Here is a 19,711-nt window from a genome sequence, read left to right on the forward strand (position 1 = left end):
GCCACAAATTTGCACTGGGTCTTTGTCCTTTTGGAGAAAGCAAGAAGAACCTAAGAGAAATGGACTGTGAGTGTCATGGTCTTTATCTTGATTGCCCAAGAAGTTTCTGTATGTACTTCCACTGCCAATTATGCATGATACAATAAAGGGCAATCTGAACTGAAATAAATCTGGGCTGTGAATCTCGATTCACAGTGTGCTGGAATTTGACTGACCTACTTAATTTCTTACAAAAGAGATCATTTATAAAAGCATGTCAGGGAGACGAGGATACAAACAGCTGGATGCCAGAATGATTATAATTGCATGAATATGTTACAAAAAAAAGTGGAGCAATGAGTAAATCATCTTGACAGAATCTGAATTGCATTTTGAATTTTAACTGTAAAATAAGTAGCTTTGTCAGCATAACAATCTTCACTTCTTCAAGAACACACAAACCATAAAAAGAAATATTTTCTGTGTTAAACCTGAAACGTGAATGTATATTTTAAGACCTAGTATTTTATCCTGAACTGCAGCTATGTTCAAAGTTATATTGAACTGACTGGTCCTAGGTCAAACCCTGGCAATTATCTCTCTTGAGAAATAGACTATTACATTATTTCAGCTGAAGTACTCCATACAACCCAGCAGGGATTTTTGGATCCTGCAGTTTATAAGAATCGTCATTTTTTCTTGTTAAGTGAGAGAAACTTTCTAAAGAATATATCTGAAACTTCAGGCTTTTTAAATAAAACAATATATAAGCTCACAGAAAAGAAGGAAAGGAAATTTTAGGCTGACATTATTAAATAGCTTAATCTAGAAATTTCAGAGTGAAGATTTCATACAATTAGAACTCATAAAGATGTTTAAGTCTACAAGACAAAGTCTTGCAGATACTTGCAAAGGCATAGCCTTTAGCTATAAGGATGAATATTCTTTATGTGATACAAAAAATATTTTTTTATCTAGTTCAGACATTTATGACTTACTTCTGCACTGCTATACACTGTAAAGGATTTTGATTCTAGCTCATGATGCTCAGAGACCTCCTATAACATTCATTTATAGAGGAGCTCTCTATTGATATACGCTGTGAAAAATGTACTGTTCAGCATTAGCCTTATTTAATTGAATAATGATTTTGGAACATTCAATTTCTTTTTACTTTAACCTGCTGGTGATCTTCTCACCATGGATTTCAGCACTAACATAATCTCTATAAGCCTTTAAAAAAACCTCTACCTTCGTCTCAACATTTTTATCACTAATACTTAGGCATCATAAATTATATCATTAATTTTTCTCCTGAAACAATAAAATAGAAAAGGGCAAAGCAGTGATGACCGTATAATTAAATGGTGTCAAATACACTTCATGAAAATATCCTTATTTTGGGGTAGATGGCATTCTATAGTTAATACAGTTATGTATTCTAGGAATTAGTTATACTCCATTTATCTCATTCAAGTATATGTACTATATGAGTATTTATGTATATATACATCAATTACTTAGCTACATTCTCCCTTTCACTTAATAAACGATTCTCTGTCTGCAGAGATGAAGTACATTTTAATTGTTTTAATATAACTTACTGTATTTATCATACTTGCACTACATATATATTCGTATGACATTAATTTTGGAAATGAAGAAAATCTTACTATAAGCATGATTTATCTACCAATAGAGTATTGCTGCAGTAAAATGAACAAAGAAATGGTATACTTTGCTACTATACTGTACTGTACTGTACTGTACTATACTATACTATACTAGGGAGGTCAACTGAGAGCTGGCAAAAGTTGTCCCAGGTTTCAAGAAGTGGAAGACACAAGATCCCAGTAATTACAGGCCTCTCAGTCTCACTAAGGTGTCTGGTAAAATTATGGAGACGATTCTGGGAATTATTGAAAAACACCCAGAAGACAATGCAGTCATTGGTCAATATGGGTTCATGGGGGGCAGGTCCCATTCAATTAGCTTCATCTCCTTCTATGACAAGTACCCCTCTGCTCTGTGTGACAGTGACAGGGCCCGAGGGACCGGCATGGAGCTGTGTCAGGGGAGGGGCAGCTGGGGGTCAGGGACAGGGGCTGCACAGCAGCAGGCTCTGCAGGGCAGTGCTCACAGCCCCAAAGCAGCTGGAGGTCTAGAAGCATTCGTACAACACACTCAGACATAGGGTTTGGATTTTAGGTGGTTTTGTGTAAGGTCAGAAGTTGGACTTGGTGATCTTTGGGATCTTGTTATGTAATTATTTAGTGTAACCTCCGTGATATATTAAAATAAACAAACTTAAATGTTCTATTAGAGTTAATTAAATCCCATAGGTTTTTGGAGAATTATTATTAACAGTGTAGGAGAAAATAATCGAGACAGACATCTGAGCTATACTTCTAGCTTGTCTGTACCAACCTCTCCACTGCTCATACATCATCACTGGTGAATTTTTTTTGCTACAACTACCAAAAGTGATGAGAGTTACACTTTGTACTCAAAATACTTGTCATTTTCATTTTTCATAGGGAAATATAAGATTATGTGTGTGTTGGTACGTTACTTTTTTTCTATATTGTATTTTGTAAAAAACAGAGTAATATTCATTTTTCTAAATGATTACAGCCTGCTTGTTACCACTCTTTAACAATCCTCTTCTACTTGCTCATTAAAAATATTTCAGATGTGTTAAAAATGAAGCTAGAAGTGCCGCTAAAAATCTGTGCTTTAGGTATCATCATAGCAGAAAGTGATTTTAAAAGACTGGATAATTGTATGACAGAAATGGGTTTTATTCATAAACACCAGTGTAACAAATTAACTGAATAGCTGTAAGAAGGGTAGCTCTTTCTTATCAGGCTCTAAAGCTTGAAAGGTGGATCTGCTTTTCAGTTTGTATTCCTCATAGGCTTGAGAGCCTCTGTAATCATAAAGAAAGGTATGTGGAAGTTATTTTTTCCACTACTGCAAGTGTTTCAGTTGTAAGTATGAACACTCAAATAATTCCCTGGTAATATTTCAATGAGAAGAACACGATTTGGCTCTTAACATCAGAGACAAAGCTTTGTTACTACTCTGAATATACAGTTATTTCAGTGACACTGCACAGGGCACTACAAAAATCTTCTCGTCCGTATGAAAAAGAATGATTATTTTCTGCTATAAACAAGGCAGGTCTGGCAGGGAATGTATTAGGTACTGTCATTCCAGATATAACTACACACATCACCAACACTGCAGTTAATTCAGCTTAATTCAAAAGATGAATCACTTTTAAAATGCAGTTTTTGGCATTCCAAAGTTTTGTTCTTCAATTAAATTAAATCTTCATTTTTCAGAAATATGCTAAAGGGCATCACTGAACAACTATTAATACTATTTTAGATGAGCGTTTTCCATATTCACTTCCCTCAATGAAATGGAGGGAAAGAAGTACAGAACCATCGTTGAAAGGCAATTTTGGGTGTAAGATAAGTGTTCTGAAGAATTCAGACTACTTCTCACAACCCATCAATATAAAAACTTGAGGCACCACTTGAACTAATGGTAAGAACAGCTTTTACTGCCTATTCCAGGCATTAGTCCACAGATGTGAAGGACCAGGATGCACAGTCATTTGGATTGCAGTTCAGAGCCAGCCTTTCTAAAGCTGATCTTTTTCAGTTATTTTTGGTCACACTGATGGATAGGATTGAAAGACGAACTTCCCCTGGCTGTACATTCCTAAGGTGCCTCTTGTGTTAGCACTTGTGCTGTTACAGTTACACAAGAAGACTGAGAACCTTTCCCACTGGCAAGGAAAGGTAAAGAAGGCTGCAAAGAAAGGTAAAGAAGAGAGAAACTATGAAGGCTGATTTGCTCTGTGCAAAACTCCACGACCATCAATCAGTGTGCCAAATTCCAAGGTGACAGTTTTTGGCTTATGAATCTTTAGAATATTAAGGAAAACTGCCTTGGTATGTCAGACATAGGTCTGCAGGCCTGCCCTCAGCTCTCATGCTTAGCAGCTTTGCTAGAAAGAAGTCAAACAAGGAACAGAACTGTATTATTTAATTGCCTCAGTGAAGTGAACTCAAGATAACAGTTACCTTTCTCTTGAGACCTTTCTAACTAGCAAGTCTTCAAGCTGGTTTAGCTCTGAGTATCTACCATAAGCATTCATAAGACATTACTTTCTCTTGCTGAAAAGATTGTTCAAGGAGTTTGTGATTTGCCCCACCTGTATCTCTAACTTTACTATTCTTTTAGCAGTGTTGCCATGGTATACATATAATGATAAAAATTATTCGTGTTAAATAAAACAGTCACAAATCACCACCGTGTCAGACTTTTTCTTCTTTTAAGCAAAATCATTGCTATGATCCAGCTCATAGCACAAGCATCCAAATAGTTCTACATGTACAACCAAAGGAGTAGTAAACTGCAATTGCAGCAAGAAACAGCAGCAGCCTTTTAAAGTGGCTTTATCAATAGAGAAAATGTAATTTTGATCTATATTCTTCAGTACTTTGGAAGATGGCAGGGAAGTTCTTCAGTACTTTGGAAGATTTACAGGGGAATATTCAGAGAAACTAAAAAGAGTTAATTACTGATGTTATTTCAGTGCACAATTAAATTATATTAAACCTTATCTCAAAACCTGTCTAGGAGTGAACAATTTAAACAAGTTTGTTTATATTTGAATTTATTCAAGAAAATTAGCCAGAAAACTAACTGAACAGAACAAAGATGCTCTAACTTTAAAACAGAAGTAACCACATCTGGCATTTTTCAGGGAAACAGTTGATATGATATGGACCTACTCCTATTTAAACCTGAATGAACTTCATTACAAAGCATAAGAAGATTGAGCTATTGAAATGTAAGGACGTGGTACTTGAGAAGGGAGTAGACAAACTGAAATCCACTGCCCTGAACCCTGATATATCTACACATTCCTACTTAGACTTTTAGTTAATTACAATCATAGTTTGTAAGATATCATAATTCAAGCAAATTTGTGTCAATGAATTTCACATCTCTTCAAAAAATGGATGTCAAAATAATGATCCTTGTTATTATCTGTCCTTCATACCGGTTCTGATGTGCAATAGCTTCAAGCATTGTGTTATAAACAAGAAAGCAAAAGAGCTGTTTTTAAATCCTGCACTACTCTGGTTTTTGTTAACATTAACTCAGCTTCAGTCTAGGCAGATCAATAATAGCATTTTTACTATTCTGTCCCACAGATATTCTCCTTTTCAGAATGTCCCCAGTTCTTTCTTTTAGATAGAAAGATCTTACGAAATAAAAATCTGTAAGAGAGACTGATTCCCAGCTCACTGGCCTCCCATCACTTCCTCTAGACTCACAGCATGCAACACTTTCAAGGCAGTCCATGTAAATAAGCAAGAGTAAGACCTCTTCAGATTTGACAACAGAACTGTTACTTTCTCTGCTTAACTTGCAAGATATAAAGAGCTGTGTTCAAATAAAATGTCTTCCGAATATACAGCGCAAAGTACAGTGCATGCTGAGTATTTTAACAACATTTTGTCATAATGTAACTGCTACAAATATACATGTATAAATTTAAAGTATTCTCTGACCTCTTTTTTGTCTAAAGCAGCATATTCAGCTTCAATGCTTTCAGCTTCAGGATCACGTGAAAATACCATTCGAGATTCCAGGTTAAGAGCTAGCTCTTTGTGGTGTTGTTTCTCTGCACAGTCACATGGGGTATCTTTATTTTCATTTTCTGCAAACAAGTCTCCACCGTGTTTTACCAGAAGCTGAAAAAAAGAGTAAATAGTTATCAGTTACTAACTCTAACAACAACCTGAAGAAATGATATACAATTCAAGAAGAGAATAAAAAAAATGAGGAAAACTGAACGAAAGGAAAAATGGAGGAGCAATCACCTTTGGGAAACAAAGATCATGTCATTAAATGTATTATTAAATATCATTGAAGAGATAATTAATCATCAAATTCACTTACTACTGCTTAATAAATTAAATTATCGTAACTGTTATTTAATAAATTACTGCTTGATTCAATATATAATTATACTACTGTAATTCCACGGAACCAAAAAATCACAGAAATACGCAATATGTTTTTTTAGGGTTTGATCACTGAAGTTCAGCTGTACTGATATGGTCAGTGCTCCACAGAAAATGAGGGGCCTAAGATTATCAAGCTACGTCCATCTTTAAATATTCCTTATATTATAGGTATAACTCCAAAAGTGATCCACTGGTGGTGACAGAAGGTCGGAGATTCCCCAGGTAGGGAGGGAAGACAGGGTATCAATAAATAGCATTCAGCACCACTGCTAGCTCTACCTTATTTTTAAGGACAGGAGAAAAACAAATGACATGATGCAACCAAAAGCTCGAGAAACCAACTGCAAAAACCAAGTCAAGTAAACAGTACACATGCTAGGTCACATTCAGCTTATCAAATACTTGATATCAAACATAGCTTTGTATAGTGCCACTGCCTCTAGCCAGTAACCAGCCATAAATGGAATCTCTAATACTAATAAACACTAATTGTGCTGTTCTCATTATCTTGGCAAATTTGTCTCCTGCTATAAACTGGTCTGATATAAGCAAGCAAAACAAATGCCATACAAAGGTCAAGAGTGCACAATTCTGCTGATTTGTTATGATGCCTTTATAACATATACTGAACTAATAGTGGAGCACACAGGACAATCACTCACTATTAAAACAGTTCACTGTATCTCTAAATGAAACCAAAACCTTTAATCATTATCTTGTTTTCAGATTGTGATGGCTATAACAATTCTATCCTGTACTTCAACCATGGAAATTCCAGATCTTAACTACTTTTACTTCTAAAAAAAAATCCACATAAAGACTTGCTCTTCACAACATCTTGTTGATTATGATCACTTCTTAATTTTCATCTTCAACATCCTGATCTTCTTTAAGCTGTCACTATAAAATACAGAGCAAATTTTAGAGTTCTGGAAAAATTCATAGAATGGTTTGGGTTGGAAGAGATCAACCCTACTGCCACGGGCAGGAGGAACACCAAGGTCAGACTGCTCTAAGTCCCATCCAAGCTGGCCTTGAACACTTCCAGGGATGGGGCATCCACAATTTAACTGGGCATCAACTCACTGCCCTCACTGTGAAGAATTTCTTCCTTATATCTAATCCAATCTTACCCTTTTTCTGTTTAAAATTATAACCCCTTGTCTTGTCACTATACTCCCTGAGGAATCCCCAGTCTTGTATTCTTTGAAAACTTTTCCCAAGTTCTCCAAAATAAAAAGATATGTACAAAGAAAAATTCTGTAAACCACTACAGTAACGTGATTTAGTTGAGCAGAAATTTGTGTCATCAAGTATGACACCATATTTTCTTTTCAAACAGAATATCAGGTAGAAATTAAGATAATGCTAGGATAATTATCAAGATATCCAGCCTACACATACCTTGTTATTCTATTTGAACTTCTTGACAGTGCTAGAATTTTAGTAACTTGAGTTTCACATTCTGTCTGTATATTTTAAACTTTAAGGTAAATTTAACAGAATCATAAAAAACACCTTCTGAAGAAGAAAAGTAATAAATAAACTTGAAAGAAGACTCCATAGACTTATGCAGCACAAAATCTAATTTGCAAGATGATGAATGTGTAAAATGACAAGACGTTAAGAATAATACCTTATTTCTTTGGTGAAACTGTTAAAAAAGCCTACGTCTGTTAAGAAATTAAAAGGATACTAATAATCTAATCACATGAAGAATTAAAATAATAAAAAATGCTATTTAATATAACAAATGCACTGTGATAGAGTAATATACCTGCATGAAATCAAATCTATCCAATATAAAAGTAAAGCCTTTTTTTTTGTTCAGTGTTTGGAGGTAAGCACATTAACTTTGGCCAACCTGTCTTTAGCAATGTGCTCCACACAGCTGTTCTGCTCGGAGAAGAAATCTAACACATGAGAATGGAGAAGAAATAAGACTCTGAACATCAGCTAGTAGGTGGTTCACCCACACAGAAGGATGTTCTTTTCCCCTTTCCTTATCTGGGTACAGTGGGGATAGAAGTTGACAAGGATTGAGTTTCTCTGGAAAAAAGAGACAGTTAATGAGTAATGCTGCTCTGAATGACAGTAAAGTGACCCAAAAGCTGGCATGTGGCAGTTAATACAGAAAAAAGGCACTCTGGGAATTGCAAGTAACCTTCAATTTACTGAACAGAATGAAAAAGCTTGAGGGCTAGGTCTGTTTTGTTTTGTTTTGTTTTCCTTTCATATTTTTAAACCTCAGGAACAAAGATATTACTGTTAAATTCTTTTACTAAGCTCTGTTTCCTGCTTTTCATAACGCAGTGTTGCTGTTCATGTTGAAGGACTACAGACAATACTGGAAGACTTCAGACTGACTCATGTCAGATCATTTCATGTGAGTTTCATTTAATTTTCACCAACTTTGGCTCAAAGAGGTTGTTAAGGGCTAAGCCCCAGTATTCCTCATATTCTGACATGAAACACATTTATCTTCTAAACAATAACATTTAAAAATAAATAGATCTTGGGGAAGGCTACATGAAACAAGTGGGACTAAAAATCCCTGTAGCTTGAATTTATCAGGCAGCTGGATCAAACAAGTGGTATTAAAAAACAGAATGAGAGAGAAGTACATGGCCCTCTGCAATCCATAATTTTCTGTTTGTCCAATCTAATAGAAATAAAAGATGACAATCAACTTAAGAGTGGTATTAACTTAGACCTAGGACACAGACTGATACTCATTTATAAATTAATCGCATAAAGAGACATTAAATCAATCAAATAAGGAAAGTTTCACTTTAGAGTACAGGAGTAGCAAGGCAAGATCTGTGTGCAATCCAGTTACTATGAACATAATTAGCTGGATCTGAGAGTACTTTATCTAGAAAAGATTGTGACCTGCCTCCCTGGTGAAGCTCAGGACATGTTTAAGTAATTATCTAGATAAGTGCTGATGACAACTGCTTGCATGAGGCCTGCTGAGCAGTATCAACATGGGGCAGAGAAGAGAAGGCCATAGATTTAGGCTGTGGTACTGGAGGTTAAATATCAGAATCTAATAACAGCATCCTCTAAACTCATCTCATACTAAGGGATCAGACAGCCAGAAGCTTAATTTACAGCATAGAGAACATCATAGGGAAGCAGTTTCCATTCATTAAAGCTCAGAAAACTACAAAGGAAGGATGATCTTTATGATAACAGAACAAAAACAGTGTTGGCTACAGACATAAAAAGATACTAGCTGAGGTTTTAAACAGAGGACTAATGAAAAGCCAGAAAATAAAGAACAGCATACAGCTGAAGCTGGTGCACAGCTAACTCTGGGCAACTGAAATGACAAATTTTAAATGAGAATGTTCAGATAATATCTGGAAACTTGGCAGAATACAACCAACACAACAAAGCAACACCACTGGACATATTATGTAAGAATAGCAGAATAGCAGAGAAGTTCTCAGTGTTACAAGGGTGGTGTTACACTTAATTTTTCTTTCTTAAAAGCTTCATGGATAAATAAACTGGTTCTGCCAACAAATAGCAGAGAAACCCAATGGAATACAATTCTGGAGTTAAACACAAAGGGCATGAATGATCACCTGACCAAACTGCAACAATAGAAGTAGACTGCTAACAGTAATACTGCAAGGGTAGAAAAAACAAACATAAAGAAAAACTTCAGTCGCTGAGTCCCCAAGTAGATCAAGAAAATGCTGCACTAAAGATATGTGAATTAAATTTTTAAGCTCTGTAAGTGACTGAATCATACACAAATTAGTTAGCCAGCATATGAGAGGAGAAGTAACTCTACACTTTGCCCAGAGAAATGTGCAAGACCTGACTGAAAATGCTGCGGTCAAAGAAGCACTCAGTAACAATTCCCAAAATGTACTTCAGAGTCTGACCTTGAAATGATCTACTACCTAATTTCAGAAAGTGGTACTAAATAAAATAGTGGAAAAAATGTAGAGACACCAGAAGAATGTGTCAAGACAGGAGAGCAGGACATACTTATACGGGAACAGGAAGCTGAAGCCGTCCCCAGCTGAAGAAAATATGAAGAACAGTATGGAAAAAGTAAATGTAAAAACATGGTATATACGGCTAAACATGGTGTTGAACAATGTACCAAATACATAACAACTCAGAATGAATCATTTCAAAACACCACAGAGTGCATCTGTCAATGTGTCTGTAAAATCAGTTACCAAAGTACAAAGGCAATCTGAGATAACGTAAAACTGAAAAGAGATAGGAATCCAGCTCCTCAGTGGATGTGTTACATAGATCCTCACTCCGCGTGGACACCAACAACGGTCTGTTTCAAACTGAAGTCTCAACATAAGAAATTCTAGAACAAATCAATAAACCAAATTCTAATGAATCTTCAGCACCAGATGGCATTTATTCATGAGTCCTGACAGTATTTAAATATGAAATCTCTGAACTATTTATTACAGTATGCAACCTATTGCTTACATCTGTCATAGTACAAGATTAGAAGATGGTAAAAGTAACATCAGTACTAGAAATAGCTCCACAGAAAATTGGGAAAGTAGAGAACAAGCACTTCTGAGAGATACCTGGACAAATTGGAAATAATGAGGAAAATACAGCATTAATTAAAGGAAATTATGTATGACTAATGTATGAGATGTGTCTGAAGGAGTCAAAAACACATGGGTAAAAAAGGAGTTTGTGGACAGTTTATCTACAGACTTCCAGAGAATTCAACAAAACACTTAAGAAAAGTAAAAAAAAACTATAGAAAACTGCCTGACCAAAGCAATAACCTGTGAAAAGGAATAAAAACAGGGAGAATTCTTGATGCTAAAATAGACACTCTTATGAAAACGTTAGCTGTTTTTAAAAATATTAGGTGTGTTACGTTGTGTCCTTCCAATTAAATTACTAGCATAATTAAATACTTAAATAAATTAAATAGTTCTCATTACTTGGTATAGTTTAAAAGTAAACTTGGTGGGAGACCTTCAAAGTTTGTAGGATTTCCCATTACTCATTGCTACCCATTACTTTCACAAAAATTAAAGAAATTTTTAATTTGTAAAAAGGTAATTACACTGATGTATGTTAGCACTGATGTATGGCACCTTATAAAAAAGCTGGGCACTGTAAATTAAAGACATCAAACCTGTTTCTGAAACATGGACAGCATTAGAACCTTAATTATCCTTTACACAGTTATTTCACTTCCCTTTATACATACAAGTATTCCTAGGCCTACCTTTAAAGCCTTTTCACCAGTGTTACAGACTGGTAATTATTTCCAACTTTTATAAGCTTACGCGGGTTTATTTTATGTTGAGGAGTTTATGTTATAAAGTTAATATAAAAGTAATCAATTTTTTCATTGTCTATTACACGAAGTATGCTTTGGGCTGCTTTGCTTTGTCATTTTTTTTCAACTAATGAAAATAAAATTAAAAAGTTAATTCAACCAGATTGTTTTCCTTGAAATGGCTTTGTGAAACACTGCACGTTATTTACTGGCAGCAGCATAAGACTTGTGATTATATATCAACTTTTACCTCGACACAGGTTTTCATCCCTGAGGCAGCAGCATAGTGCAAAGGTGTATTTTTTTTGTTATCAATAGCATCAATGGCTGCTCGTTCATACTGTCCTTCATCCAGTTTAGCTCCCTTCCATTTCAAGATCATTTGCAGGCAGTCTGCTCTTCTGCAGTCATCTTCAGAGGGCCTTGTCAGGCGAGGATGAAGAGCTCCTTCTGAGATCATGATCTGAGGTCCCATACACAGTAAGTGCATAGATGTCTCATTGTGCACATTCCGTTTATTTGGGTTACCATCTCTAACAAAAAGGAAAGTTCTGCAATAGAAAGAAAATAGACAAGAGATCATTAGCACACAATTCCTCTCATTTTCTTGAAGTGGGACGGGTCTATTATGACAGCTTTCTTTTCCTCTTGCCAGGATTTTGATTAGCTACATGACAGATACACGTTCTTAATAGATAATTTCTATTAGATACATTAACATGTAAAAAAAAAAGTCAATCTATAACGTGCTCACAAATTGTTTTAATCCTTCCCAAAGATGACAAATTACTTTTATTTTCACTTTTGGGAACCAGGAGTAAATCAGCCTATTCAAGAACTCTGTTCAGAACATCAGTCCACATGCCCTGATGAAAAGTTGGGGAAGTATTTTGCATCCAGTGGAGCTCTCCTCCACTTCTTTTTAGAGTCAACAGCCAAGATCAGGATGAAGTAATGAAATATCAACAGTAGATGTGATCACTTTGTCAGCGTGTGGCAAATTTTTGTGGACTAAGTTTTTATCTAAAATTCTGTGTTGTACTGCAGGAAGTGTTATTAAGGCACAAGACTGATTTAATAGATCATTTCCTTCTTCTACTCAGTGTCCTAAGTTGTAATGCATTTTGTAGTTAACTAATAAATCACACTAGAGGAACGCCTTAAAAATTAATTCGTCGTCCCCCTATCTTTAGTCAGAAGTCAATGCAGTATCTACTATTTCTTGAAAATACATAAAATATTTTTTCTGCCAGCACTGCATGCACTGAGGAAAGACACTATTATGTCTTCTCATTCTAGAATATATAAAAATGCAATATCATGCAAATGCCTCCTATACAGACAGGGGCTGGCAAGTCTTTTCTTGGACTGCTTTAGTTGCTGTTCACAGTGGACAACAAACTATAGCAACAAAAAGAATGAGCTGAGGAATGAGAGAAAAATAACAGATCGATTCCTGGAATTGCAAATTTCATTCCTGACAGCTCCTGTGGCAATACTGCTTTCTGCTGCTTCTTGCCAGCAATGAATTACAGAAATTACAATCCAGTTCTGAAATGGAAGAACTGAGACACACCGTACAAGCCCTAAGAAGCCAAACTTGCTTTATTCTTTTGAAGTATATGATATTAACATAATACATTTTAAAATAATAATATATTGAGATGATTTTTTTCTCAAGGGAGGGAGAAAGGTAGGAAATGGCAAGGAGGAAAGATTGTCTCTTCATAAACAGCCATGGGAACTCTGCTGAGTAGCGCTTCAGAACTAGATTTTCACAAAAATATTACAATCTAATGAAAAGTTTTGATAGAGAAAGGTTCCCTTGTTTTTCATGACCACATTCCTACACTGCCAAGCAGCATCCTTATAATCCTCTCAAGGTATCTGTCTCTGCTTCTACTGTCTGTGCATTTTCTTTTTGCTCTCCAGTGTGATCAGCAGATCCCGGTTCAGCCATGTGAGACTCTGGCCTACCTTTCCTGACTTCTCATACCTGGGGATGGAGAGCTCTTGTGCGCTAAGGAAGCTTCCTTAAACATCTGCCAGCTCTGCCCCACTCCCTTGTCCTTGAGGACAGTTTCTGAGAGGGTTTATCAGACTAAGTCCCTAAAGAGCTGGAATTTGGCTTTCGTAAAGATTTAGCATCTCCTTGTCTGTCTCATGATCTAATAAGCAATTTCGAAGCCTCTATATAACAAAAAATTACTGAAGGCAGCAGGCACCTCCAAATTCATGTGGAATGAGCAGTAAAGATGGGGCCAGTTCACTTCTGCCATCACTACAGTGGGCTACAGGAAAATAAGAGGATACCAAAAATGGCAGTTCTTCTGCAGAAGCACTTGGCAGGAATTCCTAGGGACCAACACAAGGAAGAGCAGAGACCAAAGGCCTCACCTGGTACAGAGGCCTAGCAGCCTGCTAGGAGTGTGAAGCCAAGAATAACAGTTCAGTGCTGCAAGCAGGGTGGGCTTTGTCTTTCAACCAAGTGAAAGTTTATTTAAAAGTTTGAACCTAGTCTGCATAACGTGATAGACGGCTGCATTAATTAGACCCACAGACTTCAAATGTCAGGAGTGTCTTTTAGGTATTCATTAACCACATCTTTTCCTCCCACCTCAAGGTGCTTTATATCCAACATAATGATTTCTACTACTTCTTCAAGTCAAAGTAAAATGCCACTTTAAAATTCAGCGAAGACCTGTCTGTGATTTCTGTACAGCACTGAAGAGGGGCTTTAGCTTTTCTAACTGCCAGAAGGCCTTCATCATCACCACCTTCCAGACCACATGAAGTTTCCCTTTAGCTATCTAAACATCACTGTCTAGACTTGGTAACACTACAAAGTACATTTCTGTTTTCTGTTTTTATTTAGCACTTTATCATCACTTAAATTCCATGCTGTGGTATTTTAAAACATGTGATTCACTCCTGAATCAGGTTACAATGCATCTGATTATGGAACAGCACAATGTTTTTGTGGTGACCTGCAAAAGCTGTAAATCACATACACTTTTTCTTACAAAACATTCTTAAAATGTACTTAAACTTATTTAGAAAATTTATTCTATTTCTCCCAACAACTCTACAATGGTTCTGTTTAATTAACCAAACATATAGTGATTTAATGAATATTAGAATGACTATATGCTGCAACCTATTCATTTTCCATTACTAAGATTTATATAGCTAACCTTTGTAGAAGATTCAAGTAATGCACAGATACAAATACTGTCTGATAGGTAGATGTTTCACATCATACTTGTTCTCTGAAAACAGCCCGAGGCTGAAACTGCATAAATGCAGAACTTCAGGGCTGTCAAGCCACTAACACTTTTCAAAACCAAAAATTCTCTCTAAAGAGTTAAAAATCAGCTCTAGTAGTGAGTAACTATTCCTATAAATTTCTTTCACCCACCATAAACATAAACTCAGTGGAAAAGTACAATAAACTCTGATTTTAAGAAGTTCTAGAATAAAATCACAGGGCTATTTAGGGTGGAAAAGGCCCTTAAGATCATCAGGTCAAACCATCAAGCTAAAATGAGAGTGCTTAAGTCCTGCCTACTTGCAGATTCTCTTTTCTTAAATACAGAGAAAGGCACTTTTCTGTATTAAACAAATGACAAAAAGACATGGATGGAATTAAATCTTTTAAACTGTCATTGCACTGCTGAGATAAATCCAAAGGACCTCTCTAGAAGACCATTCTCCTAACATCAACATCTGCCCTTCTGTGAAAATTATGTGGTAAAAAGGTTTCTAACCATCTCTATATAAGTTGAAATCTTTAGCAAGAAGCATCTGCACACATCTCTCAATGTTCACTTAAAATATAAGCAAATTTTCTAGAACAATTTTGTGGGATTTGTAAACATTGTTGGTATGGGAAAAAAATAATTTCACACACAGAGACAATTACTTGTCCACCTTGTTTGTTGCTAACTTTTTGAGTCTTATAATTGGTGTGACAAACACCAAAGATAGCAAAGGCAACCATCACCTCAATCTGGAAACATAAAAAGCATCCTCATGTTTTTATTTTTTTAATAATTTCCAAAAGTCAAAGGAACAACCAAAGCTGAAAATCCATGGCTTTAAGTTCAGAGAAGATGATTAATGTCCAAAGAAGGGTAAATTAATACAATCTGTACCCACACGTTCGTTATTGCACAGGTCTCCATTTTTACCAATGGTATTTTGTGTGTAATACTTTCAAAGATCAGTGCCATGGACCCATCTAATCTGAGCTCATAATTTCTGAGGTATGAAAAGCTATATTTTGCTTGGAAATGTACTGGTAGAGTGAAAAAAAACCACTGCATATGGGAAGTACCACGTAACCACAAGACAGTCACACTTTTCTTTAGTTACAGCTTCCAGATTTTGCATCAAGCTGTAGCTCTCTGCAGAATCCAAACCTGAGGTGACAAACACATGAAAAAAAAAGTGTTGAAAAAATGGCAAAAAAGAAATGTCTGCAACATTTACACCTACTACTATCTGTATTTGCACAAAAGCAGCAAGAGACTCAACATTATTATTCAAGTTCACAGCCTAATTAACAACTGACACATTCCGTCATACTGAGAAACATCAACACAACTATTTCTTCAGGTTTTAATAAAAGCAGGAATGAAAATTGCTACAAGCCCTGTTTCTCTATGCAGACGCTACGTAATACACTTATTTACAGATATATATTTATACATGTATAGATATACATGTACATTTATACACATATAGATGTATACCTGTAAAACACATGGAAATGTATCTATGTATACAGAAATAAAACTAAAATAAAGGCCACTGTAAAAAGAAATCGCAAGGCACTTAGTATATAATATAAACATAGCACAGATTGTACTAATTCAAGCAAGATGTATTAGAAAAGGTAAAACAATGTAATCTATGTCATTTAAGACTCTCGTGCAATGAATCAAGCCATAGTTCCTATGTCATTCAGCTTCCAACATGATAGGTCAATACTGAAGCATTAAAACCTTGAATAACAATGGATATTTCATTAATATGAAGCACTTCCCATCCACACCCCTAAAATCAACAACAAATCATAGAATTGCATTGTAACAAATAATTACTGTGTTCTGAAGTCTTCAAAGATATTTTATGATCTCTTAAGTCAAGGACTTCACTCTAGCCTCAGACCTTGTATTTTTCCTGATCAGAAATGCCTTCCATTTTTCCCATTCATGTGACTCCTGTCAAGTATAGTACATCTGGCAAAATGAATTAATCCATTTCCTGAATACTCAAACAATGTCTGCAGATTTTCATAGATAACCACTCAAATAAGGATCTAATCCAGAGTTTGGTGCGTATGAATCTCAGAGCAATTAAAGGTTCAAATGAAATTTTTTGGCTCTGCCAACATTTGCTGTTCCACTTAGGGGCTTAACATAACGTTCAGTACAAAAATACTGCCTAGAACTCAAGCATTGCCTTCAATTTCCCATAAACCAGCTCAATAAAGCCTTAGAATCTTTTTCACTGTATTGCTGCAATTTCACTTACTGCCTTACCAAATACCTTGTTTTCCAAAAGATTATTGAAGTGACTAAAAGTAGGTCACCAGCTAGTCTGACTCCAGCTCTGGACTGACTCACATTAACGTAGCATCCTACCACCTAAAGGCATTTAAGAAAGGTATTAAACAGATGTGCATCAACAAGAAGTTGCTGTTTTCCTTAATAAAAAGGAGCATATATATTTTAAAGTTTTAGTGGTTTGTGTTAACTATTATGACTGAAGAACAACTGGATTTTAATTTTTTAGTTTAATTTTGAATTCTCAGCTCAGCCTGTTGGACAGCTAGAAAAGCTGCTTCCATGATCCCATGCCACTTCTGACTTCTATTTCAGTATTTTAAGTAAGATTTTAAAAGAAAAAGAAAAGTTTGTGTGCCAAACTAGAAGCAGCTTCCAATGGAACTGGCTGCTTACCAGCAACTTCTGTGACTGGCAATCTTCAGCAATGCAAAATCTGTATTATTTTCATTGCTTTCTCTGGCCCCTCAACCTACTCATTTCTTTAGAGCTAGAACCAATCCCCTAACTTCAGTGTGATCTTCTCAGCCTTCTTTCCAAATACATCTTTTGCACCCATTTTTCTCTAGAAAGACTGCCCACGGAGAATGCTCTTCTCAAGTAACTATGAGATTATTTTAGATTGTTTTTTAAAAAAATGTCAGATGAAATAATAACTTCGAAGCTACCAAAGAATGGGTTCATCTTCACCATTTAAACACAAAGCTTTGTATTTCTGTGCAGGGACTGCTATCTTCCTATCAGCTTGTAAATCACCTTGCAGTGTATGACATCTAGTGTTGACATTATTTATATAGCAAAAATGATGAAATTATACAGCAAATACTAGTAGGCTCTTTATCCCTTTTATTCTTTTTACAATATATGATTGTATTACAGGACTGTCTCATCTTCCTCCTTTCTCCTCTCCTCCAGAAAAATCCTTTCAATCTGCATGTAGCTTGATGCTTAATGACATCAATAGAAGAGGCTTTTTATTTTCCTTACATGTCTCAGTGAAGTGATTTTATTTAAATTGAAAAATGTACGAATTTTAAACATTGACTCATTCACAGTCTATACATAATGTCATTGAATACGAGAGCTGGATATAGCATTTAGCGATGAGAGCCTGACAGATTTCTGCTTATCAGACACTCCCAGCCATCATTCCTATAACTACTGAGCCAGTACATCTCTCTGCTGAGGAAAGCACGTGTGCCCAACTCCAGGGCTAAGCCACTTGACACAATGATTCAGCAGGTATCAACCAACTTGACAGTCACAAACATTATGTGGTAACAAAAGTAACTTAGTCACCCTGGCGCTGAGGACCAAAGTTACACCCTGCTTCATTACAGCTCAAATGTAATTTTACTTTGCCTGCAGTCAAATAGTCACAGGATTCTATTAAGGAGAACGGGCAATGTAAAGAATCTTTATAAATGTACTGTATTCATACATCTCATCTCACCAATACGGGATCTTATTTTTTACAGTATTTAATTTTCAAGAAAATGAAAAGGAGGATAATATGATAAGAGATTATAATTTTAATAACAAAACATAAGCAGTTTCTAACGTGCAGGGAAAAGCACATAACCTAATGTTTTTGGTTTTATAAAAGTTGCAGAAAATTCTGATAACAAGGAGAGATAGCACCTAAATACACTCAAAACTTGCCTGTAACTAGTGGGCAGAAATACTTTTTCTTCTGTTTCAGAAGGATTAATCAAAATTTCTAGACCCTTCTGTAACTGGAAACCTTTGCTTTTATTGTTCTGGAAAAAATTAGCTTCACAAGCTATTGCTGTCTCACTGCTTCTGTTGATTTCTCCCCATGTTCAGCTGAGGACTAGCAGTAACTGCTCCAAATGAGCAAGTTTGGGCTTGAATACTCACAAAGAGCTACGATGTAGCAGTATAAAGGGCCTGGGCCTGAACATGAGGAAAAACTTCTTTACTGAGTACACAGAGCACTGGCACCCGTTGCCCAGAGTGGCTGTGGAGTCTCTCTTCTCTGGACATCTTCAAATCTTGCCTACAGACGATGCTGTGCAACGTGCTGTAGGTGGCCCTGCTTGAACAGGAGGTTGGACAAGATTACCTCCAGAGGTCCCTTCCACTCTGTCTCTTTATGTGTCTGTATATGACGAAAAAAAAGAATCTGTCATGGATTCAAAAAGCTTCCAAGTAAAACTACAACACTGAAAGTCACACCACAACATATGTTGCAGAATTACAGGTTATCTAAGGTTTTCCCCCATGTGCTCTTTTGTCTGCACTGTTTTTACATCCATTCACTAAATGCAATTTAAACAGTCATTCTGAATGAGAATCAAGACTCGCATTCATAGTGGATCATGACAAATGTTAACAGTGGAATAAGATCAATTTGTATGTTGCACAAAGCTCTCAAACTGGACTGCTACATCTTTTTAAAAAATGTTTCTAATGGTTATGTAACCTTTTATTTTACTTCCAGAAGTCTTATCTATTATCCACTGATGACTACCTATTTATTAGCTTGCAATGAACATAATCTAAACAGCAAGATCAATAGTTTTGTAACACATGACCTTTCAGAACTAGATCTATTAACAACCAAGGCAAACTTCTCAGAAAGTCAACGATGGATTTAAGTAGCTACAGCAGATATCCACACACTGCAACAGAAAACCACTCTGTAAATGACACTCAAATTGTTCCCATGATATTATAGTAAACAGGAACTTAGGCTGTTGGTGCTTAGGCCTACATACACAAACACGCACAAGGTACAGAGTCCCATCACACAGGGCAACACCTAGAAATAGCATTTAATGAGAGGTCAG

General features: G+C 35.9%; 1 protein-coding gene across 5 annotated transcripts in view; it reads right to left on the reverse strand.

Annotated features, from left to right (window-relative positions):
* ANKIB1 (ankyrin repeat and IBR domain containing 1) overlaps positions 1-19,711 on the reverse strand; it is an 80,900-nt gene that overhangs the window by 28,644 nt on the left and 32,545 nt on the right. For all 5 annotated transcript variants that reach the window (XM_065731256.1, XM_065731255.1, XM_065731257.1 and 2 more), the window contains exons 3-4: positions 11,579-11,879; positions 5,577-5,759 (exon numbers count right to left, since the gene is read on the reverse strand). In XM_065731256.1, the coding sequence (XP_065587328.1) occupies positions 5,577-5,759; positions 11,579-11,879 (484 nt within the window). The remainder of the gene's footprint in view (positions 1-5,576; positions 5,760-11,578; positions 11,880-19,711) is intronic.

This window comes from Cyrtonyx montezumae, unplaced genomic scaffold, assembly GCF_038088225.1.
Source record: "Cyrtonyx montezumae isolate F1298 unplaced genomic scaffold, pur_monq_1.0 scaffold_14, whole genome shotgun sequence".
NCBI lineage: Eukaryota > Metazoa > Chordata > Aves > Galliformes > Odontophoridae > Cyrtonyx > Cyrtonyx montezumae.